This window comes from Mycteria americana, chromosome 9 (genome assembly GCF_035582795.1).
Source record: "Mycteria americana isolate JAX WOST 10 ecotype Jacksonville Zoo and Gardens chromosome 9, USCA_MyAme_1.0, whole genome shotgun sequence".
Lineage (NCBI taxonomy): Eukaryota > Metazoa > Chordata > Aves > Ciconiiformes > Ciconiidae > Mycteria > Mycteria americana.
The window spans coordinates 3,235,869-3,263,633 of NC_134373.1; the positions used below are offsets into that span (position 1 = coordinate 3,235,869).

At 53.0% G+C, this 27,765-nt stretch overlaps 1 protein-coding gene across 1 annotated transcript; it reads left to right on the top strand.

Moving 5' to 3' along the window:
* The first annotated feature begins 456 nt into the window (after positions 1 to 456).
* Positions 457 to 27,765, top strand: MLPH (melanophilin). Its single transcript, XM_075511657.1, has 17 exons — positions 457 to 581; positions 4,619 to 4,840; positions 5,052 to 5,188; positions 6,602 to 6,640; positions 7,716 to 7,810; positions 8,867 to 8,995; positions 10,411 to 10,606; positions 11,957 to 12,117; positions 16,848 to 16,931; positions 18,619 to 18,810; positions 21,816 to 22,010; positions 24,246 to 24,401; positions 24,528 to 24,620; positions 25,123 to 25,188; positions 25,366 to 25,423; positions 26,954 to 27,051; positions 27,453 to 27,765. Exons 1-17 carry the CDS (start codon positions 472 to 474, stop codon positions 27,477 to 27,479), a joined length of 2,058 nt encoding a protein of 685 aa, XP_075367772.1. The 5' UTR covers positions 457 to 471; the 3' UTR covers positions 27,480 to 27,765.

The following is a 27,765-nucleotide window of genomic DNA, read 5'->3' on the forward strand; positions in this document are numbered from 1 at the left end:
TCCTCCCGGGGATGCTCAGCCCCCTCCCAAACCCCGTGGCCTGCCTTCCCCGGGGAGGCGTTTGAAGGTTTCGTTTGATTCGCGCACCCTGCATAAAGCAGGCAGCTAATCTGAGAGTAAACATCTCCTCTAAGCCCAGCCAGGCGGACGAGGTCTGGAGCTGCCGGCAGCTCTGGGCAGGACCCCGGGGCAAGGCTGGGCTGCCCGCCCGGGTGATGGGGAGTCCCCGCAGCAGATAGGCACCGCGCCAGTCCTGCTCGCTGCCCGTCTCCGCAGGCAGGCTCGCCCGGCAGACCGGCTGCGGTGCTGGCAGGAGCGGCTGGCCTGCCCGCAGCTCTGCCTCTGCCCGTTTATATGGGCAGCCACGGAGGTGGGGCTGGGCTCTTCCCCCTCCGTCAGCATCCCGGGGTACAGGAGAGCGAGCGCTCGGGGTAGCGAGTAACGGGACTGGGTTCGACTCGCCGGGACGAGATGGGGAGGAAGCTGGACCTCTCCAAGCTAACCGATGAAGAGGCCAAGCACGTTTGGGAAGTCGTTCAACGCGACTTTGATCTGCGGAAAAAAGAGGAGGAACGGCTGGAGTGAGTATCTGCTCTCTGCTCCGCCAGGTCGGGTGCAAGCAAGACGTAGCCGCAGACCCCTGTATGTCCTGATGCGTACGGGCTGTAGGAATAAAAAAATGCATTGAGGAGGAACAGCCAGGACCTGGCTGTTAAAATCAAAGCCGGTGGTTAATAGATTATGTTATCAGCGGCGAGGTGACGCATTCAGGCTGCAAAGGTGCAAACTGGCACCGTGCCATCGGCGGCGACACAGATCGGTGTCATTACGGCAGTTCACGGGGACAAATATCTGCCCCTCGCTCAGGAAATGCCTTTGTGGGGCTTGACGCTGGCGTGGCTCTCGCGGGGAGACCTTGCCTTGGAGCAAAGGATGGGATTTGGCTGCCTTGCTTTTGTTTCATGTGATGGTTCTTGCGCGTTTAGGACAGGAGGGGTATTCAGTGATTCAGTGGGTCCTGGGAGTCCACAAACTCCTGAAGGATCCTGGAAAAATAACTGAGAGGAGTAGTAAACCTATTGTAGTTAAGCCTTAAATATGCTATAGAGAGGGCAGTGCCGTTCTGGGAAAGTTTAAAGGGGCCACGGATTGGGAAAAGATTGAAAAATCACTGGAGCAGCAAACAGATGTGTAGGGCATTTGACAAAAGCGCTGTTTAAAAAATGTTCGGACAGATTAGATTAAATTTTGCGAAGTTGTGGGTTTTTAGGCCTTGTTCATTACCTACATCAGGCATTGAACTTGATAATTTCTTAACTTTATTTCAAGAAGCTGCAGCATCCCTGGCCACGTTCTCGTTATTATCCCGACGGGATGGCCTGCGCTCCCGGGCCGGGTCCGGGCAGTGCTGTGCCCCCACCAAGCCCTCACACCCTCCTAGCTCCAAATGTTGGGAGCCAGGGCTGGTTCCAATAGCACAGTGATGCTCTAGGGACCAGGAGCACGTTGGTTCCTCTATCAGACCCAAAGGGAAAGGTGAGGGGTGCGAGTCATCCTTCTTCATTTGGGATATCTGCATCTGAGCTGTCGAAGCATCCCCCGAAAGCTTGCCCTCGTGGGTTTCCACGCAAGGCTGCGTGGGAGCCTCTCCGTTTACACCATCAGCCACGAGAAGCTCTCGGTCACATATTTTTTGAACCTCCTGATTATTTTTTTTGCCTAAGAAAACCCAGCCTGTGTGGGAGGCAATATCATCATCTACTGCCTTCCTCTGCTGGTAGCTCTGAAGTGCAGGACGGAGATCAGACAAGGGTGTTTATAAAAAAAAATTATCACCCTGGACAGGGTGAATGTCTCCCTTGTGATGGATCTGAGCTCTGCCTGGAGGAAGGAGGTGTGCCCTGCAGCAAAGAGGTGGGCGAGGTGAATACCTTACCTACTTGACCTTGGTGCCAGACTGGATTATCTGGGTCTGCTCTGATGCCCAGGAAGCTCCCAAACTGAGTGCCCTGGTATGGGAGGTGCGAGAGGGTGTGCAAGACAGGGAGAAGGTCTCCAGATGCTTCTACCAGGCTGCTGTCTCCCCTAAGCAGCCTTCTCTCTGTCCCAGCATTCACGGCTTTTTTTTTTTCTTAAAGTTTTTAAATCCTGGAGGGCTGGCGTTAACGCAGCGGTGCCTGGCACTGCCCAAGTCTCTAGGGTAGGAGCATGTCACCTGGTCCGAGGCTTGGTTGCCTCTCTCCGCAGGCTCAGCCACAGCCACATCCGTCAATCGGATATTTCTGTAATACCTGGCATAGACCAGACCACCAGTCTGGGAAAGTCTGGCACGCTCCTGCATGCCGGACACAGAGCTACGCGAGCGTTTTCTGCCTGTAACAAGCTGGGACATGATGTGAGGTTATGGGAGACCCTGCAGCCGTTCACCCTGCTCCCGGTGCTCTGGCCATCCTCATTTGCTTTTTTATTCATTTGCTTTTCTATTCACCGGGCTTGTCTCAACCTGCAAGCCTTGAAGAAATGTGTCCGCCCCCCCCCCCCCCCAGCTTGGTCTTTTTCTTCCCTTTCTGCTACTTCTCCGCATTTTCTTTTTGGCAGAAGCTATTCACCAACAACGGACAAAGGCTTCAGCTGGCCAGAAACTGCACAACCATGCGAGGGTAATGCTTTGCCCGAGAAATTAAATAATGGCCACTTTGTGGGGGCTCTCCCTGCTTCTTTCCAAAAACATCCCTGCCAGCAACCCCCTGGTTTTGGGACAGCTCTCCTGGAGCTCAGCTGGACCGACCCCGCTGCAGTTTGGCATCCCACCACCGCTGGTTTATTCTGCCATGAGCAGAGCGGGGAAAGGGCTGCCTTGTGCTCCTGCCAGCAAGAGGAGACAAGAGGCATGCGGTTCCTGCAGGTTTTAAACTGGTTTGGCTGACACTTGTCCTTCCTTCGGCAGGTCTCGTGGGCAAGGGAGGGGAGGTGAAGGGATCCAACCGGTCTCTGGAAACCAGAAAAAGCAGTCCAGTGAAAGATGGGATCCTGCTGGAAACAGCCTGAGCACGGGGTGGAAAAGGAACACTGAGCCCAACCCAAGGGTTTTCTATTTGGGGGGTTGTTTTTAGTAGCCACATATAAATTTACTGCTGGACATTTGCACTAGGTCATTTGAAACACTGCTAGGATGGTGAATAGCTGAATATAAAAAATAGGTGGCCAGTTCAGTCTTTATATTGTTTTTTACACGTCCCAGATCCTCAGTTAATGCAAGTTGGTATCGCTCCAGTGCAACAGGGAACGCAGCCGGGCGTGCTGGCAGCGAGCTGGCGATAAGTCCCCCCCCCCTGGAAAAAAACGCGAGCTGATCCCTAATGTGCAAACTGATTTGGTTAAACAGAGATTAGCTCGATTTACATTCGTGTCGTTCCCACCACCAGCCACATCACTGCTCCCGTGGACTTCCCGGCACGGCGCTGCCGCGCCAGCAAGGCTCCTGCTGCGGTCACCCTGCCGTCAGCCCGTCTCCCCGATGGCTGGGGGGCACCGGGAGCATCACCAGGAGCCTTGTGGTCCCTGCTGTCTTCCTGAAGCAGCCTCCAAACCTGATTACTTGAGGTTTTTTGGCCCAGGTTGACTTCTTCTCTGGAAAATACAGCTTCCTAACCCTGCCTAGGCAGAAAACACCCTTCTAGGACCTTCCCTACAAGTCAAACATTGCCTCTCAGCCACAGCCCCAAAGGCAAACATACCTGAGGTAGTGCGTGGCAGGGGGAACAAAGGGAAAGCCTTTGGGCAGTGCCGAGGGACCCGCTGGCTTGGCAGGGGTTTTAGCTGGCCCCGGCTGTCGCTGGGTATTCGGCCTCGCCAAGGCGCCTTCCTGCGTGGGGACCTGCTCTAACAGCCGGGTCTGGATAGCAAAGGAAGCCTGTCGTGATGGGCTGCCAGGAGAAGGTGCTCTTGGAAAGCACTCGTGTCGGCCAGGCTTTCACGGGACTGTCGTGAGCATCTCCTCCAGCTGCTGTCCTCTGAACAGCCTCGTTGCACATCGCTTCTGCCCTTAATAAAGGCAGAAGTGGTTCCTGCAGTTCTGGGTTCCTGCCCTTAATAAAGGGCAGAAGTCGCTGCTGAATTTAGCACTGAAAGACTAGATCAAAACCCCCTTTAATCCTTTTTAATCTCAGATTGTTGGGTTTTTTTTAAACTGAGAATTGCAGAAAGCTTTTGATTTCCAGCTGGACTTCAGGCTCAGAGATCGTGTTGGGTTGGGATGCAGATGAGGCTTCAAGAGCCGCTCTCCTGAGGTTCCTGGGATTCACGATCGATACCCTGCGAAACAAATGGGACAGGTTTTGGCACAACCAAATCTAACCTTAAATTTAACAGTGGCAGATCCTAATGTACAGTAAACCGGCCCTAAATCTGGAGCTGCCTTCTTTGCTCAGCTTATTTAACTCATGATCTGATATTTGCTAGATTTGCCCTACAGCTGTTTCCACAAGCTGCAGGACTCGAGATGTTCCCTCGAAAATCGTTCCTGAAATGATGGAAGCGTGACGGGGTTTGCCACGTGAGAGTCTGCAGTGAAATGCTACCCAAACCAAGTTCCTGTGTTCTGGGATGTTTTCTGCAGGGAGCTGAAATGCAAGATTGACCAGGAGAGCAGCAAGAGAGAGTTTCTGACGAATCAGTCCCACCTCAACGAAACCCACTGCGTCCACTGCCTCCAGCCCTTCAAGTTCCTGCTGAACAGCAAGCGGCAGTGCCTGGACTGCCGCTTCTACACCTGCAAGAACTGCAGCCGCTACAACAAGAAGGAGCAAGGCTGGGTCTGCGATCCCTGCCGCCTCTCCAGGTACTGCTCCTGCAAGGCAGGGCGAGCCTCGGGGCGGAGGCTCGAGAAGAGCCGCCCAAACTCAGCATTCCTTTATGCTGGTTAGAAACCCATTTGCTGGTTAGAAAACAGGCACAAACTTTTTGTTAAGAGGCGGTTTCTGGGTGAGGGTATGGTCACCATGAGCGTGGCCGGACCGGCTCACCTGTACGCGCATCCTCTCTTTGGGCAGGATCGTGAGGATCGGTTCCCTGGAGTGGTACTACGAACACGTGCGATCCCGTTTCAAGAGGTTCGGAAGTGCCAAAGTGCTGCAGTCCCTCTACGGCAGGCTGCAGCCAGGGCAGGGGGTGAAGTCCACGTTTCTAGGTGAGGAGGACGGCCGGGGTTTCTCCGGCCCTGCTGTGCATGGCGTGCCTGTTCAGCACCCAGCCGGCATCGGCACCGAGGGAGGGACACCAGCACTGGTGCCGCTCCCAGTGCCGTGTGGCTTCGAGACTGGGCAAAACATTTTAAGGAGGAAGCAGAGGTTCAAAGCACTGGGAGCAGCAGAGCAGATGTTCTCAGTGGATTTTTTTTATCTCTGTTAAGGTTTAAGATTTTACCACAGACTTGAGAATATCTCATGCTTAGTTTTAAAAGCCTCACGTCCTGCAGCTTGTAAGTATGGAAGAGTTGCAGCTCTTGTTTTTCTTTCTTTTAGCTCTTTTTGTCACAGGGGAGAGCTTGTGAAGTTAACCCAAAGTTTAACCTGCAGGTCCAAAAAACAGAGGGTGGGTAGCGACAGCACTCATTTTTTTCCCTTGATTGACTTTTACAGCCAATCTGATGATGCTCTGACGCTGACAAAACCGTATCAAAATTAGTGAGTTACCTGTCCCCATAGCTATGTTCTTCAGAGCTTTATGGATCTTCAGTATTTCTGAGATTGATCCGATAGTGCATAAATATATGCTGAAGGCTGTTGTTAATACGGTATTACTTACTGGGTATCCGCTAGTTGCCATTCATACAGCTCCTGCACTGCTTGGCCTATTGCCTTTGAAAACCCATGTGGATTTTATTCCCATCTTGAGGAGCCACAGAAAAGTTTGCACAAATACCGTAGACATGAGCTGATTCAACTGGTCCAATCGTTCTTCTACCCAGACCACTCATGGCAGAAATGTCAGAAAGCGCGTGGAAGGTAGTGGCATTGAACGTAAAATTAATGGACTGAGAAATAACGTATGCAGCGTTCGGTCTGAAAATGCTTCAGACCCCACAGAAAGGACAATCCTAGAGAAAACCAAACCAAGTGAGGACAAACCAAGTGCTTTAGGCTTCTTTAAATTGAGATTCTGATGTCTTTTTCAGAAAGAGATTATTTTGTTGCTATTACTTCATTAACACTGGTGAATTGGCCAGACCCTGAACGAGTGAGAATCTCCTTGTGGGACGTATCTCTGGTTGAGGAGGTACAGCAGGATGACGTGAGACCATTGCATTTTGCGTGGCCGTCGGCCGTTGGCTCTGCCTTTCCCCTGCTGCTGCACTCCCCGGCTGCGGGGTGTTGCAGCAGGACTGTGGAAGGGGTGGAAATAAGGTCTTTGACTTTTAAAAGTCAAGTCCTGTCTCCAAGTGCCTGTTTTGTTCTCCCTAAAGAGCCCTTTTGATGGTTGTGCCTTGTGACGGCTAGAGAATGAGAACTCCAGTTAACCATAGCTCTGAGGCTTGTTCTCTGCGAGGTACCTGGAGAAAATGTGCTTATTTATTTTTCCCACCATTTTTCTTTTCATTTAGGTCTTCACGACAGAGTTTACAGCCTGCCAGACATTAACAGTAAGTAAAAAAAGAGAATTGCAGCACGTGGCCTGCAGTTCAAGAGAGGTTTCTGATGTCTTTTTCTCTTCACACCCTCTGGCTATGGGCACTCCAGCACGGTTTGGTGTGGCTGGGCCAGGGAGGACATCTCTCCACTGCGGTGGAGGTGGACTGTAACGCTCATCTCTTACACTGTGGTACACCTGGGGTCTCCAAGGGTAGACTCGGACACAACAGGGCTTTTAGTTATGTGCCAAACTTGAAGCTTGCAAGTAGTCATCGTCATCTCAATGCACCTACGTCTTACGCTTAAAGCTGGCCATATTCTTAAGGAACCTACTGAATCTGGGACTTCAGGTTGCATTCCTTAGGAGCCCTTGCAGTGAGGATTCGCTCCACCTCACCATTTGATATAGGAAAGAACATTTTGGACTCGGTCTGGCATTTGTGCTGGGCTTGGCAGTGATCTGGGCACAGAGGGGGGGACCCAAAAAGGAACGGGTCACGGCCAGATAGCGGAGCTGGCTGATGGGAACCGGCAATAGGAGAGGCAGAGCCGCGTTGGGCTGAGCTGTAGTGCCTTCAAACACTGGAGTCACCCAGGTGGACCTCGGGGTGCTCTCTGTGGTGCAGGTGTCCTTCATCTTCCTGCAGTGGTCACTTCCACGTCTGTGTTGGTGCACAGCTGGAAGGGGAAGCAATGAGAGGCCAGCCAAGCTTTTGCAAGATCAAGTGCTACCGGTGGATATCTGCAGCGTTGCCTAGGAGCTGCACCCCAAAGAGCTTCAGCCCTCCAGGCCTTAGACTGTGGTCACTGCGTGCCAGCTGCAGCACTGGGGCTACCTTAACGTGTTCCCGTCCCTTTCCCATCTCCTTTGTCCCCTTCCCTTTACTTGTGCAACCTACTGGCCATGGTGTAATATGCAAAAAATGAAAAAAGAAAAAAAAACTTTGAGAGGTATTTCTAATCTGGACCTTTTCACCCTATACAAGAAGCACGGCCTCACCCGCAGCTGCACTGGTGTGACCACCACGGTGGGGACTTACCTCCCCCAGGAACGGGGTGCAGGAGCTGCCGTTCTCTCCCCTCCAGGTGAATGCCAGCTCCTCACCAGCAGCGGCATTGGGGACGACAGCGATGACGAAGATGGTGTCCTTCGTGGAGCTGAAGCAGAGTGCTACAGCAGAGTAAGCGTTTTGTTCGGGGGCCCCTTCTGCCTGGCTCCGTGCCCTCAGCTGCTGCTGGCCTGCCTTGGGTGGTGGTGGCGGCGGTGGCGGTGGCGGTGGCTTTCTGTGCCACGTTCAGAACTGGGCCTTTCTCTCTGTTTTCCTTTTCTGAGATGAGCCCCTCTCCCAGTTTGTGTAGAAACAACCAAGTCAGTAAAATCACAGATACTTGCCCTCTGGAAAAAATAACTGCTCCTGACACTCAGGAAGACCCCAATTAATGTAAACGTCCCGGCTCCTACCTGTATAATGAGAACCTACCTGGTTTTTTACTAGAAGAAGAGATCCCTGGTAGAGTAGCAAAGCACAGCTGGGTTCATTGATTTATCTCCTGTTTTTTTCTGGGACTATGTGTATGGATTGAAATGCAGATTAAGAAGCCTGATGGGAAGTGTATTTGTCCTTGAAGCATGTGTGAAATCTGCCGGTGTGTCTGAAATGCTGGTAGGGTTACATACGTGCTGTTACATACACACCATCTCAGCCTGCAGCTACAGGTATGTGCTGCATTTCACACGCTTGATACTTCATTTTGATCTGCTTCTGAAGTCCGAGAGGCTTGTCCCAGCTGCTCCTGCCCCAAGGCAGCTGATGACCTCCCAAATAGCCGGGCAGACCTGCCCACAGCATCCTTTCTCTGAAGACGGGGAGATGCTTCAGGACTCGAAAGCATCTCCTGGATCTCTCTCCGAGCTGTAACCTGGCTCAGCTCTCCCATGGTGTCTTTACAAACCAGGAGAGAGCTTTTCACTGCCTGCTCATGGCCACAGTCCTGAGCCAGAGACTGTGGAAATCAGGAAGCCGCTTTTCCTTAACTCAAGCACACGTTGCCCTATATACCTGGCTCCCTGCAAGCAGGACAACGTCGGACCCAAATTTTCTCTGCAAAAAGCAGGAGCCTTGCTTTGGGCTGTGCAAACTCAGGCAAACTGAGGAGACAAGGGCCCTCCCCCCCCTTTCTTCAAGGTCAACTGTGTTTTATGGTGAATTTTCCTTCCTTGCACTTCCTACGCTAAGATGCGCAAGACAAAGCGCCTGCTGTCTGTCCATCCCTTTGATTTTGAACTGGACTCGGAGTACTCTGCTCAGTCTCGCCGCCAGTCGCTGCAGCTCTCTCCAGCAGCCAGCAGCCCGGATGCTTTCCAGGTACTGGGAGAGTGCCGGGGGGTTCCTTTCCTCTCTTCTTGCTCCTTGCTACCTCTGCTACCTCCTCCTTCAGCCGGTGTTGAGAAGCGATGGTGCCAATCCTCACTTCCCATCGCCCCGCTCGCTATCTCTTCTCTCATTTCGAGTGCTTCGCCTAAGGCTAAGTCAGGAGTAGGACATCTGACCGAAGCGAGGATGAGTGGGAAGATGAGATAGCAAGAGGCTTTTTGCAGACAACAGTTTTCTTGTGTTGTCCCAAGGCTATGGGACACCCTAGTTTCCAGCGAGCTTTTGGAGGTTCAGTATTCAAGGGATGAAATGAAGCCAGATTCCTCTCCCATCATCCCATCCAGTTTGGGGCTGGTTTTGCCATGTGGTGGCACTGGGGATGTAGTTGGCCGGCAGCTTCGTGGAGCACACGACCCGTCCGAGATTGAGAAGATGAATCCTGCAGAGCCAGCGTGACTGCAGGGATGGCACCTGCGGGGTGGGGGTCCCCATCATCAGAGGGGAGAACACGGGGAGAACAAAACCTGCATGAACACTGGTTACGTCTATATAGGAGACTATAAGTGTCTCAGTGTCAGGAGATCCTGACCAGGAGCAGGACCCACGGGCAGCTCCAGCATGAGTGGCTGCAGCGAGCTGCGCCCCGTGATCCCAGCGAGGGCTGGGGGTCAGCCATCCCCACCTTCCAGCTCTGGGCAGCAATGCAGACGGGGCTGCCCTGGATGTGGCAGAAGACCTTCCAGCCTGAGATGCTTCACACCAAGCTTTCTGGGCTGCTCCTGTTGGCCTTTTCTGTTGAAATTTCACTTTAAAAAAATTAAGCAACTTTAAACTGTACCCCTGGGTAGAACTAGGATGTGCCGAGATGTGTAACAACGGCTTTAAAAAAAAAAAAAAAAAGAAATCACCCCATTCCACATAAACTGCTAAGAATTTTCAGCAAACAAGTAGATTCATTCTCTCCTTATCTAAGCCCATCTTTATGCAGCAGAATTCAACGTGAGGCTAGGGAAGGCTGGCCTCTGTTGAGATCATGTGAATTAAATTTATTGGTTGCACATTATTTGAGGGGCAGAAGGCGGCTGTTGTTTGAGAAAGCAGAAGGGCACGACGTTTTAAAAGACTAGAGCTCTTTGCAGCCTAGCTGAAGGGACTCGGTACCTAGTTCTCGTAAAAATTAACAGTGCCCCCTGGCAGTGTTGAGAAGTATTGCTCAGGGTTCAGCAGCATAGGTAAATAATGGACAATAAGATAAATAAGGCTTTAAAATGGATTATTAGGAATCGGCGTTATAAAGGGTCAATCCGTGCATGTATTGGAGGATAAAGCGAGGAGCCGTTAGCGGAGGTCGGGAGAGGCAGGGAGAGCTCGCGGGCAGCTGCTCAGCAGCAACCCTCATCTCCCAGTCCTTCCCAGATTTCCCCAACTCAGCTGAAGATGCCTCCCAGAAGGAGTCCAGGATCGCAGAGGCAGATCTGGTCTTCCACCACATCTTGCAGGAACAGGGACCGGGCGCGAGCCCTCCGGAGCAGCACTTCAGCACAGAGGTTCGGCTCACCGTCAATTCGCGGAGAAGGAGCCTGGAAAGAAACGTAAAACCTGGTAGGTGTCTCTGGCCAGGCTCCTCTTGTATCTTGGGGAAAAGTGCCTGCGAGACTTGGACAAAAATGAAAATATCTTTGATTTATTTGAACAACCTCAAAGCCACTAAAAGGCTGGAGTGTCAAGACAAAATATCCATCTGCAAAAGTGATTTTTTTTTTTTTTTTTTTTTCATGAGAGAATCAGCTGAAGTTATTTGGTTGTAATGGGCTGGTTTCGTCCCCAACAAACTCATTTCTCAAAGCCAGAGGAGTTGTTCTTAAGGTGTCCAGCCCTTTCATATCTGGAGGTCTTGTCCAGAGTAAGAACTAGGCACAACCAAATGACACTACTAGAAGCCAGGCTAGAAACAAGGGGACGTGCTTCCTTCTGCAGGCAGCGACAGGTGAATTGAACTCCTTGCCAAAGAATGTTGTGGGCGCAGAAATTTCGGAGTTTTAAGGGGACTTGCACTGCAGTAAGGCTGGACAAGAACTGGAGGCAAGCACTGGGGGTTGCTAAGTAGCATCCGTATGGCAGGGTGCACTGGCAGGCTGCGGGATCGGTGGTTTCGTGAGTCTATAAATACCCTAGCAAATGATGGTGCAGAATTTGCCTTTTACTGCTGTTGGTTTTCCCGCTGTGATAGCAGAGCCAGGAGGGTTGGGTACTGGCTTGTGCACATGCAGCTGTAGAATATAGATATCCTTCTGGGTCTCCAACTGCGTGGTCGTATTTTCAAGTGCTTGATTTTCAGGGCCCTAGGAAACACTGGATAAACCTTACTGTGCACCGTTTAAATTCCTACTCTGAGCCCCTCTGGAGTGACACAGCAGCAGGGCCCTCTGGCTTGTTAATTCCTTTTTCTCTCATTGTTTTTGTCTCATTTGAAATTCTCCTTTAAAAAGGAGAAATTCCACTCTTTTAAATTCTCTGTCCTAGACTGGTACCTCTCTAGCCTGAGAGAAACATCTTCCAGCACCTGAACAACGCACGAAGGGCAGTGTCCAAACCCGTGCTCCAACAAAACTGGGAAGGCAATAGCAGTTTTTGGTGAGGGGCCTGGCTGTTTGGGGCACGAGAGAGCAAGGATGATGCTCCTTGTGCCCACCGCTATCTCAGCAGCACTGCGTGGGACCCTGCTGAGCTAGGTGCTGTGCAGCCGCGGTGGGTGGAGCTGCGGCGTGGCCCAGCATAGCCATCCCTAACCGTGGTCTCTCTTGCAGAAGCATCTCCTGCCAAAGGATAGAAAGTGTGATTTGGAGAAGTGCTTCATTATTTGCTTGTCTTAACGATGGGGCCAATGGCCAGGAAGTAACTCAGGGGTGTGAATCTCTTGTACCTTTGTGCTGAAGCCTTCTCTCTCCAAAGGCAGCCCTTGGAACGAGCAGCCCCAGTCCCGGTACTCTGCAGATATGGACACCTCTGACGAGGACGTGAAGGGAGCCCAGTTCCATGCCTACCTGCCCCACCACGCAAAATGCCAGAACAGAGCCTCCTCCCAGGAGAACGCCAGCCACTCCGGGAATCAGGTACCGAACAGCTGCCGAACCTCTTGTGAGACCAAGTCTGTGGCCAAGCCTCTCTTGCCATACACGGTGCTTGTTATCTGTGAGGTGCAGGATGGTTCAGAGGAGAAGAGAAGCAGCGGTGGCAAACCAAGGTAGTCTCCCAGGCGGGATGCACAGGGGCAGTTTGGTGCCCATGCTTCCCATGTGCGGGTCCAAGGGGGAGCAGAGTGGATCCCAGATCTCTGCAGACTCAAGATCCCCCTCTCTTCCTCTTCAGCTCAGGAACTGAAGAAGCTGGGAGTGTAGCCACTTTGCATTGCCAGAGCAATACAGCGAGCCTGTGGGATGACCTAGGAGCTGGCTCATCTAGGTGTCACGTCATGGTTGCGTGGCACCAGCAAGATGAATGCCCGGGCCATGTCCTGCCCTCCGTGTTGAGGGACCTGCCAAGGTGGTTGTGAACTGGGAGCAGGGCTGAGACCTGGGAAGGTGTGCTTAAGGCTCCTTCTTTCATTAAGGTGAGGAAGAACAGACTTTTCTCTGCACCGTTAGAATGATGCAGCAGTACTCGGGAGCTCTGTGCTTCTTCTCCCAGGTCCTCCTTCCAGTCCTTCCACTTTTACACCCGTGGCAAAGAGAAAATCAGGCACTGGTGCTTCACTCTGCCCATGCTGCTGTCACAGTAACAAGCCTGCCGTCATTGCTGTTAATTTTCCAGCCTGTCCTTATTAATCTGCGAGTTACCTATGGCTTTCTGTGTCCCCAAAAAGGCTTTCTTCAACTGAATGCGGCGGTGCTTTATGATCAGACCAAGGTTTGGAGAGGGATATTTCATAAGCATCAAGATCCTTTTCTTCCTTCGCAGTGTGTACTGTTCCTGCCCCGGTAGGACTGGGTCGAGACGACCTGTCATGTAACTCTCCTGAATGATGATAATAGGGGGAAGAGTCTAGAGAGGGGTGTCAAAAAGGCTGTGAGCATGTGTTTTAATTGTCAAGCAAGGACCTGCAGTTCCCGATGCCACCTTTGTGAATGGTGGGCGGCGGGAACGGTAAAAAGCATCCCTCAGACCTCGTAAGCTGCAAAATGTGCGGTGATGTTTGAGTACGCAGATACACGGGGAGAGCCCGCTACTTGTTTCTGCTCAAGCTGGTAATTTTGCACATCCTGGGCCCTCCTTTGGGTAATCCGTGGGGGGATCTGCAACCACAACCATCCCTAGGCACCACACTTCATGTGCCTGGCGTAGGGAAACCTTTCCTTCGCCTTTTACTTCTCTCGGCACATGTTTTAATTAGGAAATGCCATTCCTTTTTCAGTCAGCGGTAAATGGAAGAACCCTGGACTGGGTGTCCTTAATGAGGCCACGGTACGTTAGGCATGAAATGTGCAGCGTGCTTTGCAGTGGGGAAATGGGGCCCAATTCCTACCAACGCTTCAGATGACTTCCTTCATCAGCTGGGCAAGCTCTCGCTTCAGGGCGGTCCGGCACGCTTTGTGGTTTGCTCCGTCACACCAGTACGAAGGCTGCTGTGGAGCCTTGTCACTCTAATGGTTACGAGACATCTTCTCACTCCCAATTTAACCCCATTTGCTCTTATGCCAATATCGTTCATTAGCTTAAATAGCTCTTCGTCCTTCCTGCCCTTTGTGCTGCTGATGGGTTTACAGCTAGCAACCACCCTCCCACAGAGCCTTCTCCTCGACCAGCAGGAAGAGACCTGGCTCTATGCTGGACCATTAACTTCAGAATGATGCACGGGTGCATCACTGTCGCCGTTGGCCACGGAGAGGCCAGGTATAAGCCCAAAGAAGAGAGAAGGCAAGAACATCCAGGTTTCAGTGCTAGCCAGCTCTGTTGTATTGGCAGAGCTGGAAGAGGTTCAGAAGAGGCTGGTGTCCATCCTCTTGTCCTGAGGTTGGAGGAGATGGAGGGGCTGAGGCTGGCAGGAGGGCAGAGGCAGGCCGTGAGGGATTTGGGACAGCGAGCAGCGGACTGCATTGTCCTGAGTAGCAAAGCGGTGGCTCTTGAGCTGCTTACAGGCACTTCCAGGGTATGTCATGTAGCCATCTCCAGGGCTTCTGGGGTATCCCAGCCCCTCCTGGGACAGCGAGGATTGCTGAGTACAACTGGTCACCCTGGCACTGCACTTCTCAGAGGCTGGGCCCTCTGGCGATTCAAGATGCTGGCCTGGGGGGTGTAGGGTCCAGAAGCATGCTTCTTATCCCCCGTTAACCCTGTATTGAATCCTGTAGCCTGGCTTCAAAAGCAATGTTTTCCCGGTAGACACCTTCTTGGCATCTGAAGGTTTCAAGAGGTGGAGAGCTCAGCTCTTTGCCCTCCATCACTTTGACCCCACAGATGAAAACCCTCTTTTCTAAAACTGCCTTAGGTGCAAGTTTGTGAAAATATGTTTGATCTGAAAATCACTTTTGCTGTAATTCTGGAGAGGATACACTGTTCCAAACACAAGAAACTTAACTTTTCCAGTTACAAAAGCGGAGGCTGTTCCCTAGCCCTGTGACTCCAGGAGCTAAAGGTGCTAGAACAAAATTAAAAAAAAAAAAAAACAAACACTATTAAAAGAAGTTCTTAAACCTCCTGAGACATGAAAAGAAGCCCTGAATTGGTAACTGCGCAGATCTTTGCCTTTAGGTCTTTAGAAGCCAGGTAGGAACAAGACCAAGCCGCAAGGAATAGCACCAATTTACCAAGTTTCTCCCCAAAAGCCGTCCTGCTGTACATCAAGGCAGCTCAGTCGTTCTGGATTCCTGAAGCTTTGATGCCATCTGGCTCCTTTTTTTTACATAAAGCTTCTGTTAGATGTCTTGTGTATTTGGGAGACTGGAGGCAGCACCTCCGCCAGAGTAACCTGTCTTCCCTTCCCAGCAGCAAGCGATAGTTTGCCTTAACTGACGTCCTCCTTATGGGCTGTGTTTGACGTTTCTTTGCTTTAAAAGTTTTAATACAGAGAAGCATTTGCCAGCCTTTGTCTTGCAGAGAGCAGTGCAGGGCGGTCCAGCCCCTGATGGGGATGCACCCTAATGGGATGACCACCATGCATTGAAACCAGCCTTGCTTGGGAAGGAGAACGACAGCAAGCTCTTCAGCTCCAATCCTTGTAGCCCATCAACAGCAGACCATGCATTATGCTCTGACCTCTCTGAACCTCTCTGTTATGGTGGCACGTATGCCTCTCTGAACCTCTCCGTATGGTGGCCTCTCTGTATGGTGGCACCTCTGAAGCTGGTGGTCCATCAGAGACTTCTCATTGTCACCAGGAGCGATGCAAGAGTCAGGCCTTAAACAGCACCGGGAAAGCACTTAGAGATGGATTGGATTGCTTCCTGCCTGTGGGTTTAATGCTGTTTAAAGATGCATTCAGTTCGGGACGGTAATTACAGCACTCTGCTCTCCGGAGTGTCAGGTTTTTATATTCATCTTCCCTTAAGCAGATGCAATCTCTCCAAGCTGTTGTGAGGATCTAATTAATCGAACACTAGCAAGCACAAAACCAAAGTGAGAGGATGGAAATGTTATAAAAACAAAGCCAAGCCTTTGCATCTCTTTGTTACTGCATTTACTTACTGCATTTGCTGCTCATTCCCCTTTGAATAGGAGGCAGCCACTCAAAACAGCAGTGATGTGGGAGGTAGTGTTATAAAATGGGCAATATTTCTCATCATTTGTGTTTTATTTGTTTGGATCAAAGGAGAAAGACTTCTTTCATTAAAGAAAGCAAAACTTCCATTTCTAAAAGGAAAAAAAAAGAAAAAGCTTCCTTTAATGTTTTCAGTGATTTAACCACAAAAGTTTGTCTCGGCTGTTACACAGAAAGTAACTTCTCTTTGATTTTCAGGATTTTGTCTGTCTTTTCCCTTCCCTTCCCTTCCCTTCCCTTCCCTTCCCTTCCCTTCCCTTCCCTTCCCTTCCCTTCCCTTCCCTTCCCTTCCCTTCCCTTCCCTTCCCTTCCCTTCCCTTCCCTTCCCTTCCCTTCCCTTCCCTTCCCTTCCCTTCCCTTCCCTTCCCTTCCCTTCCCTTCCCTTCCCTTCCCTTCCCTTCCCTTCCCTTCCCTTCCCTTCCCTTCCCTTCCCTTCCCTTCCCTTCCCTTCCCTTCCCTCTTCTCTCCATGCCCCTTTTTTTTAGTTGGAAGAGTGAGGGAGAAAAGAGGGGCACGCATCTTGGTAAATCAATGCATGGAGAAGTCAAAAAATTTCAAAGTGTGTTGGGGAAAACTTTCCGTTTCAGTTTTTCTCTCTGGAATTTTTCATGGGAAATTCTTACCTTCTTCCCTCGTCCTTTCCAGCGCTGTATTGGCAGGGGGATGATGGGGTAGAAGCTGCTTGAAAAATGTGTTAGTAGGAAACGAAAATTGATGGTGACTTGAATTTGGGGCAGCACGCGAATGATGGCAAGATAGATGGCTTTGTTACCGCCTGGTGCTTTTGTCTGGACAAGGGGTCAGTGACGTGGTTTTATGCTCACCGCTACCGATGCTTTGGTGGGAACTGCGGCGTGCTGGGTACGCAGCATCGCTTTGAGTTTGCCAGATTCGAGGGGAGGCCGTGCACCTCCTGGAGCTCTTCAGGGTATCCAGGGCCATCTTTTTTCAGACATTACTTTTTAATGTCTTTTAACTCAGCCCACTTGCTGCTTGCTTTCTTCTGCTGGTTGCACTGTTTTCTCACTGTCCTGGCAGCGGTGGCTGGTCTGTTCTCTACTCCTTTTCTCTGTCTCTCCTTTCCTCTAGATCCATGAGCTCAACAAACGCATGTCCGCAATCGAAAGCATGCTGAACCGCTTGGAGGAAAAAATCCTGGTGCGTTCTGATGAGGTAAAACCGGGCAAAGCCAGGGCACTCCCTCGGCAGGGAGAGAACATGGGCTGTGCTGGTCCCTTCCCCTCGTCATCGTAGGGGCTGCTCGGAAACAGCTGGCATTGCAGGGAGACAGACGGACAGACAAAATGGCTCAGGACGTTTGATTTTAATCCTCTGTTTTGGCCTTGGAGGCTCTTCTCTAGGTTCAGGTGATGGAGTGCCTTAGAAAACATTGCACGGCAGGACAGAAACGGAAGCAAATTTAACCCATGGCATTTAGGCCCCTGTGCAAGCTAGTGCCTTCCTTGCCCCTTCTGCGCGAGGGAAGTTGGGTTTCAGGTTGATACTTTATGAAACGCTAATTTCAGGAGTATCGTTAAGTGGGTGTCGGTACCTTCGCAGAGCTGTGACGGCTCGTTAGAAATCATGGGAGGATCAATTAGTACATATGAGGAAGACACCTGGTTAGTGTGCATATGAGATCTGAGTCAAGGACTGCTGTATCTTACCATGCCATCAAGCTTGGAAGAAAACAGCTAAATTAAGTGAAACCTGGGCAGCCATGTAGAATCTGTGAATACTTAGGTCACTCAACATTGATTCTGGGTTTCTAATTTCAGACCAGGTACTCTTCTTTTCCTTCGTGTGAACCCATCACTATGGGCTGCTCTGGTGGCTGATGGCTCGGTAGAATGGACAGTGATAATTACAGAGAAGTCCCTAGGCGTAGATGAAACAATGCAATTTATTCTTTTTTCTAAAATTCGTAACGGAGATGGCCATGTCCGTAACCATTCAGTGCTTCTGTCAGTAAATCTGACCAAGGGAGTAGGAGACGTGCACGTTTGCAGGTCCCCGTGCCTTGCTCCCATGTCTAGGGTAGATCAGAGTAGAGGCAACGGGTCTAAACTGCTGTGGGACAGGTTGAGGTTGACTATTCAGAAAAGCTTTCTAGCAGAAAGGATAGCAGAGCCCAGGAATAGGTCGCCTGCTGCAGATGCCATTGTTCAAGGTCATTAAGAACAGCTTAGACAAAAACCCATCAGGTATGACACAGATAATTTTATTCCCATCTTAACGCAAGGGGTGACGAGTTCAGTAACTTCTGGAGATCCCTTCCAGCGCCTGGGAGTTTAATAGGATGCTTCTGCAGGCACCATGTATTGCACCTAATAACAGAGCTGGGTGGAAATATGCCACCTATCCTGCAGGAAAATTTGCTGTGTCTTTTCTCATCGCAAGTAAGATTACCTAGAGGCTCCGTGGCTGCTTCCCTCACCCTGGTGGACCATGTCTTTGGGTCGCTCTGATTCCTGATGAAAATAAGGTGATTTTTGGCCACGAATCCCCCACGCACACCTTTTTAAGGGGAGGGGGAAAGGCAGTTTTCCACAGGGAAAAACAAGCAAGTTCTGCGTGTGGGGAAAATGGACGGGAGATTCTTTAGATCAAGAGTTTGTATTCCTCGGCATGGAGCTGGAGTGCAGCTCGCTGGGATCTGCTGCTCCCTTGGGCGGTCTGGCCACCCTTTGCGAAAATGGGTGCAGAGAGGGGGCTTGAAGTCCCCTTTGCAAAGTCCATCTGTGGTAGGACTCCTCGAGCTGCTCTGCTGGCCGGTCTTGGTGAGTGTGTCTGGACCTGGGCATGCCCCATCGTCCACCACAGGAGACTCTTACACGGCTCCCTTCTTCTGCTCCTTCAGTCTCCAGCCCCAGAGTCCCAACTTGATCCCGATGCCGAGGAGGAGGAGTTGAAGAGGAAGCTGGAGGAGCTGGCTAGCAACATCAGCGACAAAGAAGTCTCTTCTGAAGAAGAGGAGCGTGAAGAAAAGAAGAGAATGCAGAAGCCAGAGATCAGTTCCTCCAGTGATGACATGGCCAGAGATGCTCGAAAGGTAACCTGTGTCCTCGCACCCATACCGTTCTGGGCTCCGTCTGCGGTTCCTGCTGCTCGCGGTGGTTTATGGCTCACAGCGTGATAATGCGACTCTTCTTCTGTCCCACACCTACACCTCGATGCCTCCCAGGGCTGTCTGGCTCAGCTGCCTGCTTAAACACTGTGTCGAGGGAGAGGGAAGTCCCAGGGTGCTGGATCTGGACCTTTGTCCTTGCAGGCTCTCCCAGTCTCATCCAGGAGTCAAAAGTAAAGTCTCTTAGAGGTCTTGCAGGCTACAGCCTGTCAGGCAGAGGTACACAATGTCCGCATCTATTTAGAAGAGTTGTCTCAGGATCTGGATGTCATTAGAGGAGAGAGTCCTGGGGTGGGAGGAGAGCTCGATGATGATTTACTACTGGCAGCATTTGTCAGGCACCTTCTACAGCTTGAAACGTCTCTTCCAGACCTGTCAGTGCTCCTGCGCTAGGCAAGGGACTCCCAAAATCCCTGGTCCCACTTTCACTCTGCCAGGTCAGCACCTCCTGTACTTACAGCACTGTGCTGGCTCCTGTCCCCTGCTCAGCGGTGGGTGACACACGGGGACATGGGTCAGGGAGAGGAGGAGGGATCACAGCACCTACGCAGCCCCGTTCCCATCACCCCAGAGGGTCCCTCAGCCCCATGGCCCGTGGCAGGGCTGGAGAGGCGTTCGTTTGTGTGCAGCCTTGCAGGGGAGGATTGCTTCCCCCCCGGAGAGCGAGAGCAGAGAGAGGTGCTGGACCGCTTCCCCCCCACCTCACCCAGCAGGCAGCAGGGCTGGGTGACAGCAGCAGGGCTGGGTGACAGCAGCAGGGCTGGGTGACAGCAGCAGGGATGAGCAACCGATGACGGCTCGGGTGACTCAGAAAGAAACGGAGATCTCGTGTGTCCCCAGTTGTGCAGAGCCTCCTGAGACGGTCCATTAGCACAAATTGGAGAGGTCGGCGTTCCTTGTTGGGTCTCTAATGGCTTATTTGATCATCCCCTCCCTTCTGCCGTGGTGGCGGATGGAGTACACGTGTGTTTGCTCTGACACATCCGTTGCTGGCGAGGGCGGCGAAGGAAGCAAGCGAGGTCCGCGCTGCCCCTTTCCTCTCCTGCAAAGCTCCTTTCATCCGAGGTTACGGAGACTTTTGTTGTGCCACGAGGTCTCTCTTTAATGTGCTTTTGTTCCTCAGCATCGCAAGGCAAAACCTGGCTGCTGCTGGGCTTGGAGAGCGTGGCTGCCTGTACTCAGGTGGTGCATTTAGTGAGTCTGTCTCAGGTATGAGTCTGTGCACGGCTCTACGTAAAATCTCAAGATTAAAGCAAGCGACTGTTCGCAGGACGGCTTCCTACACGGTTTTGGGTACCGTCTGCCGTGCTCTTACCGACACTGGATCAGCGGTGCGCTGCATCCCTACCGAAACCCTCCTTCTCTGCCTCCTTTTTCCTGACAGCTGCTTTTAGGTGATTGCTGCAGCCAGACTTAACTACCACTCGTCGGTTGAACGACGTGCATCTTCTTAGTAACCATTTCCAGTTAATTGCAGCCCAGGGGATAAGTGGTAACTCACCCAGCCAAGGTAACTTAACTCCAGTGTGAGCTGCTCATCTGCTGCTCAAGCCCTGACCTGCGCTGAGGAACAGGGAGGTATTAGTGGGGTATCAACGAAAGCGTCTCCATTCTCACAAAATGAGGCCCAGATTCTCCAGATCTGCTACTTTCTTTGACCAAACCCCAGCTACGAGCAGGGAGGATACAGGCACAGTTGTCTCTCAGCGGGGTCAGGCAGGCAGGTAACACAGGAGCTACGCGACAGCTCCTGAACGAAGAGAGACCCAGCTGGGTTGCAACAGCTCAATCACAACCAAACCTGAGAAGTGAAACAAAATCCAGCTTTTTGCATCGCAGCAACACTCAAAGTGTTAAATACCTTCGTGGGGTATTGAGTGAGAAATGCCTGCAGTGATGTAGGTGGACCAGCCTCGGTCAAAGGCTGTGTCTGTCAGCGTGGATTTTTTTAACAGCAACTTTCCTGATACTTCTGCCAGACCCAGAGTTGGATTTTGCATGATTCTGAGTTTGTTTTTATGCGAGTCTCCTCTCCAGTCAGGAGGAAGTCTGCTAACTGGGGAACACTGCGATGAAAGCAGATGCTCCTAATGGAAAATGTGAAAAAACTACGCTGTACCATGAAGGCACCATAAAATGATAAGAATATCAGCTGGACTGAGTTAGTTGGTTCTCTGCAGGACGGCTCGCCTGGAAATACGTCCAGTTGTAAACACAACTGTTTGTCGCCAGTGCATATATCACCCCCATCTCCTTGGTTTCTAGGGAATTATCAGCTGAGAGAGAGATGATGAGTTTCTTCAGTCTATTTTTACGTGTGCTTAGTGCCTTATCAAGTGAAAGGCAGCACTTAGGAGCGTTATTGCTGTCAGTGCTCCTTGGGGTGGGAAGGGGGGATATTAGTCCCAAGTTCTGGCAGTGTGGCAATACAATAATTTTATGGCTTGGGGTTTTTTTTTTTTTTTTTTTGCCAGAAACTTAAGGAATTATTTGCATATGCTGCCATATGCAGCAATTAAAGCAATACGCTGCAATTAGACCTTAACTGCTGAGTAACTGAGCGGCCTTCAGGTGGCCGGGTGCTGCTGCTGTCAGACAGCGCCGGCGGCACCACTTCCAGCAAGAAACACAGCCCCTGATAACCTCTTTCCCAAGCGTTTTGAGATGACTTCTTTTGTCACAGCCATCCTCCAGAAAGCATGGGCTGAGATCAAAGCTCTGCTTTAGCCACACATCAGTCTCCGGTGGAGAGCCCTTCAGGAACAGCGTAAGCCCTTTAATTATCGCTTCTCCATCTTCCTCCAGCTCCTGAAGGTCTGATGCCCCTCTCACCCCCCAACTTGCGCCGTTTTGTACACCACGTTAAAATAACGTCCTTGTTTTTTTTTCCCCCTCCCACCCTCCGCTTTGGCCGTGCCGGGCGTTCACAGAGGTCGTCGGCTCAGGCTTTGAGCGAAATCACGGCCAAAGTTCTGAGAGCCATAAACGCCACGGAGGAAGCAGTGTGTGAGTCGTTGCACGGAGAGAGCCAGTGCAACGGCAGCTGTGCCCCCCCCGCAGGGCAGCTTCCCAGCCTGGGAGACGGGAAAGAGGTGGCCGAAGCCTACCGTGAGCTTGAAGAAAACGTAAGGTTCACGAGAGCTTTCTGCAAGCAGGGAGGGCATCGGGGGGTGGGAATACAGAGGAAACCCACCCCAGATTTCTGTTAGTGGGTAGGTCGGCATTAAAAGGATGGGCACCACAGAGGGATTAAAGAGTCTAGTCTTGTCCAAGGTGGCCAGGGCTGTCTTATGAGGGAGACGGCACAACAGCGAGCGCAGACGCTCTGTCTCGGGGCTTCCCTTGCCTCAGTCCCCGGTTCCCCCCGGGTGAGTGACAGGGAGAGAGGACGAGCGCGGTCCCCAGCTTGCTGTAGCATCGCTTTGCTGGACTTCAGCGGCCCTGTGCTCCAGCTGCAGCAAAAGCTTTTGTCCCTCTTGCCTTTGGTTCCTTCCCCAGCACTGCATTTCGTCACGGCTTTTACGAACGAGGATAGCGTGACCTGCCTCTTCGCTAAGGCTGACTTGTGCCTGGGGCTGATGGGCTCGTGCAGGTGATAAGTTTACATCTAGAGCATAATCCCCTGCTAGGTTTGTGTGACTGTGTGAAGCACCAACATTTTTTTTTATTTTTTTTTTTTAGCTATTGTAAACGCACACGAATCGATTCCCCGTGGGGAATGGATTGCATCCGCAGGGCCATTTACCAAGCTGCAAAGAAACAGCTCAAAGATGGGGCGAAGAGTCGCGTCTCCATCTGGGTGGTCGGGTTTCGCTGTCAGAAACGTCCTGTGATGGGGAGTAGGGTTTTATAACACGGTCTGTGGCTCGTCTCTCCTTGGGGAAAGCTTACACGTAACAGCAGGGAGCTGCTGGGAGCAGAGCGCGCTCGGAAACTGCACCACCCGGCTGGTTTCTGGCCAAATGCACCCCAAGAGGGGTGACTGCATGAAGCTTTTGAGGTTGCCCCCCTCCCAGGAGAGGGGCTGGGGCTGGGAAGGACGTGAACTTCGGGCTTAGTGCCGCTGCCATCAGCGGCGGGGCAGGGGCGAGGCGGTGGGTAGACAACGGCCCCAGGAGCTGCCTGCCCATCCTGCCGTTCCCTCGGGGGCCCCGGCTGAGTCACGGCTGGCTGGCCGCTCTCCGAGGGGATGCCACCCACCTCGGAGGGCGCTGGGAGAGTTTGATGGCCCAACAACAAATTGTGTCCCTGTGACTCAGCGGCTGAGCGGCTTCACGAATAGCACCCGCAAACATTGGCGAGCTGTTATGGCCTCAGGGTCTGCACTGGGATCCGGGGGACCTAGGGGATGTGGGGAGCGTTGCTGTGATTTGGGAGGGTGGTCGGTACTTGGGCGCACGCAGGGGGCTCGTGCCGGGCAGTTTCGCGCAATACCCAGCCCAGGAAAAGCGGAGAGGGCTGGAGGAGCAGGAGGTGCATTGGCAGTACCAAGATTTTGGGATCGGTCCGCAAAACAGCGGCCACAACGCATCTGATCATCTTGTGCGATTGCATACGGACATATTAATGTCTCCTAAATTGCCTTGCTTGGACTTGCAGCCTTGTAGTAGCCCAGGGGAGGCAAGTGACAGCAAAACCAGTGGTTTTATTGGGCCGGGTCCTTTCACCCTTCTTATCTAGACAGCAAAGTTAAGACATTGCTTCCCACGGCCGCCCATAGGTGCATCCCCAGTCAGCGCTCCCTGGTTCACCCCACCTGGCTCACCAGCTGCGCTGGGCTCCGTTTGCACGCGTGTTTGCTGGGGCTCTTGGCCGGGATCGTTCCCGTGTGTCCAGAGCAGTCCCTGTTGCAAAGCTGCCTTTTGCAGGGGTCAGGTTGATTAACTGCCCGGGGCCAAACTCCCAAATCCGGACCTTACTCCCAGGCAACCCAGCAGCACAGACACCCTTAAAAAAGACTGAGTGGATTCGGAGAGCCAGTCTATCTCCTTCCCAGCTTGCTGCCACCACGGGCCCTGGCAGCCTGCGCTTGTTTGCAGTTACCTGCCTCTCCTCTGAGCACACGGCGTAAAGATGCTGATGCTACTCGAGTAGGTCACCGAGTTTTGGTCCTTCCTGTGTTCCCATCGAGCCTTTTACCACTTCACCCCATTGGTAATTGCTCTCCAAAAGCCCGGGGAAGGGAGGAAATGAGATGAAAAGCCCTGCCAGAGCTGACTGGTACTGTCTGTGCTGCAAGGCAAGAAGGCAGTCGTAAAATAGCGGCAGGAGCTGTTGCGTCTGGAGCTGCGGTCACGCCAGGAGAGGAGAACTCCAGGGAGGTTAACCTGCAATGTGGGGTTTTTTTTCTTGTATTTCAGGTGTACCTGACGGCTGGGAAGACCTACCAGCTCGAGAAGACCCTGAAGGAGCTTGAGGAAGGGACTCGGCACAGCAGCACTACCGATTCGGAGCTGTCGGAGCTGGAGGACAAAGTGGCCTCGGCAGCCGCTCAGGTGCAACAGGCAGAGAGCGAGGTGAGGGCTTGGCTTTGGGAGCTGCTTTGCCCAGACCCCTGGCCAGCGATGGCAAACGAAGCTGGCGATGGATCCTCTGGCCACCATCCATATGTTTGGTTTTTTTTTTTTTTCCTTCCTCTAAAGATATCAGACATCGAATCTCGAATTGCAGCTCTGTCCGCTGCGGGGCTGACAGTGAAGTCGGTGGAAAAGGCAAGGAAGAAGTCGAGCGGGCAGGTGAGCGTGGAGGACAGGAGGTATGAGAGGTCCCAGCCCTAAGCTGCACGCGCTCCCCTGGGTGGTCGCTGCTGCCCCTGGGCGCTGTGAAGGGCTGCCTGGCTTGCTGAGCTGCGCCCAGCTCCCTCCCTGCTGCCTGGAACTCTGCCCCGGGGCTCTGCCAGTGGCTGTCTCGCTGAGGACGGGGGACAATGCTGATTCCTTACCGGCAGCAAGGGAGGATTTTGTATCTGGGGACCGGTGCTCTTCCCGGGGCTGCAGGGAGGGCACGCAGGGCTGCTGCACGCAGCACAGCCTGGACCCAACTCCTGCATTTCCATGCTGATTTTTATAATCGCAGTCCATCAGGCAGAGCTGCTGCCGGGGCAGTGTGCTGCCTCTTTTGCTCACCTTAGGATCAATCCAGGCTAAATAAAAGAGGTGAAAACACAAAGAGAGGCAGACAGAGTCATCTGCCTCCTCTGCACCCCCAGAGAAACCTCTGCCCTTCCTCTGCCCGCAGGCTGCCTGCCTCCCCTCTCCCGCTCCCGCCAGCAGCAGCCCAGGGGAGTCTTCGGATGACGTTAAAGTGAGTACGTGTTTAATCTGTGCCGGCTAGAGCACCTTCCCGGTGTGCACGTGGCATGGCATTAAGCCTGGGGACAACCGGGTTCTCCGGGGAGCCGCTTTTGAAGCGGTGGCCTCGGAGGGTACCTCTGTCCTCCCACCCCCTTCCCCACGGCAGGCTGCTCCCCTTCTCTTGCAGGCGATGCCTGGACTGCAGGGGTTCAGGAGGAAGTTCGACAGCCCCCTCGAAATCAACGGTAAGGACCACGGCTCTGCCCACGGGAGCGGGGACCTGTGGGTGGATGGGCTGGGCTTTGGGGGATGCTCAGTCCTCTCTTTCTCCGCATCCAGTTGTGCGCCTGCATCGGGGGTCCCCTTCCCTGTGCTCGCGGCCTCCCGTTAGGGCAGCCGCAGGGGAAACCTGTGGTGGGTAACTTAGAAAGGAGGGGGCAGCCGGCAGGACCGGGGACTGTGACGGCAGGGCGGAGGTCAGGCCGAGTTGGCTCGGTCCCCAGGGACCAGGACTTTCTCTGCAGCCTGGGCTCCTGCCACCCCAGAGTTACGTCATTTGTGGCATCCTGTTAGCTGTTCGACCTCAAAGCCTCGCCTAAGCCCACCATCTCTTCTGATAGCAATTTCTTCCTCGCTTGGTCATCTTGGGGAAGGTATCCTTGACCCTGTTGCCCACCTTCCTCAGCCACTGGTCTCCGGTGGGGATCAAGAGGCCCTCCGCAGCCCAGCTATGACAAACAGCAGCTTGGGAGTGCTTTGAAGTAGACAGTGACCTGAAACTTGGCACAGCAGCTTGTGTGGCAGGGGGCAATCACTGGAAACGTTTCATCCTGACCGATATCAGCGAGGCCCATTAGGAAATGACTTTTCTATTTCTCGCTTATCTCGCCTCATAAGCTTAAAGGCAGCAAGAACGGCTCTCCTTCCAGATAATGGAAGATGAAGGGAGCGAAGGGGGGAAAGATCATTTAATGCAGAGAAGGAATCGCGTTTCCCCCGTGCACGCAGGCAATTAACAGTCCCGTTTCCCAAGCTGAGGCTGGTAGGTGGAAAGGTCCCTTCTCCTCGTGCTGAGGAGGAGTCATCTGCTCTCCTTCCTGCGAAGGGCAGGCAGATAAAGGCAGCCCAGGGGACACGTCAGCCCCGCGAGGAGATAGAGGGACGTGCAATCGGGACGGACGTCACCAGGAGAGCCTAATCCCTACTGCCTGGGCTGGGCGATGGGGCAACTCGGTCTCCTGACCGCCCTCCCCACAGGTCAATGACTTGCAAAGTTGGGCCTGCAAAGGTGCAGTTGGTGGAGGTTGGTGGCAGAGAAGAGGAGATGACCTAGTCGGTCAAGAGAGTGTTGTAGGCTTGCGGGGTGAGAGCTCCTCACGGGCTGGGCTTTTGCCATACCGTGGAGGTTTCCAGAGCAGAGGTCTTGGCATTTGACTGCTGGCAGGCTGACCCAGCTTGCACACGTGCGGGGACAGGTAACAGGACAGCCTGTGCTCGGGACTGCTGTAGGCACAGCCCAGGAGACACGTCCACAGGGACTGGCCCCAAAGTTGACCTGTCTGTGTTGCTTGGCGCTCTGGAAACCTGAGTAGCAGCAACTTTTGCCTCCCTGTTCTCAACGGGGTTCCCACCACCCTCCTGGAGAGGGAAGTGCCGTGATGCATCCAAAACCACAGCAAGTGGGGGACAGTAAAACCCAAGTGGCTTGGTGGGTAACTGATACCTCTAGAGAGGTGCATGAGGACCTGCTGCCCATCCCTCTTCTTTCGCTACAGGTCTTGACGACTCCTTTGACCGCAACTCCGTTTACCGTGGCTCCCTGACGCAGAGAAACCCCAACGGGAAGAACAGGAGAGTGGAGCGACTCTTTGCGGTACGAACCCAGCCGCCCGGGAGGATTGCTGGCCTGGGCTCTGTGTAGGACCTGCTTCCCTGGGCTTGCACAGAGGGACCTGTCCCTCCCCATGCTGCCCTCGAGCCCCAGGCTCTCAGCGTTGGTCTCACCATGCGAGCCGGTGAGGGCAGGCACACCTGGGCATCACCCCCTGAGGCCTGGGATGTCGTAAGCCCCAGGGTGGGGGGACCAAACAAGATGTACATCTTTGAATTCCCACTGCCCGCGTGGTCCATGGCAGAGGGCAGGTCCTCACTCCATGCAGTGGCAGCTGGAGGGGACAGGGAGCGTGCTGGCCTTGTCACCTGGGGTGGCGGAGGTGGCTCGGGGTGGCACGGGCACGGCAGCGAGCTGAGGTTTCTCCCTCCGGTGCCTTGCAGAAGCCCGTGATGACCCACTCGTCCTGAGGAGAGGGGGACCCTGCTGCCGCTGCATTTCACTGATGATACAAGACCTCAGCACAAAGCCTCGCCGCCTTCCCCCCAGCGCTTGCTCTTCCTTCTCCCACGCCCATCTCTCCCTGAAACCCCGGACAGGAGGGAAGCCAGACGCCATGGGCAGGGGTCTTGCCGGGAGCTGCCAGGGAGAGGAGTGAGGCAGTGGGGTGCTGACACGTGGCCAGGGGCTCTCATGGGAGGAGGCAGGCATGAGACCTCAGCTTTGGGCAGCTCTTTGGTACCAGGTCAACCAAGG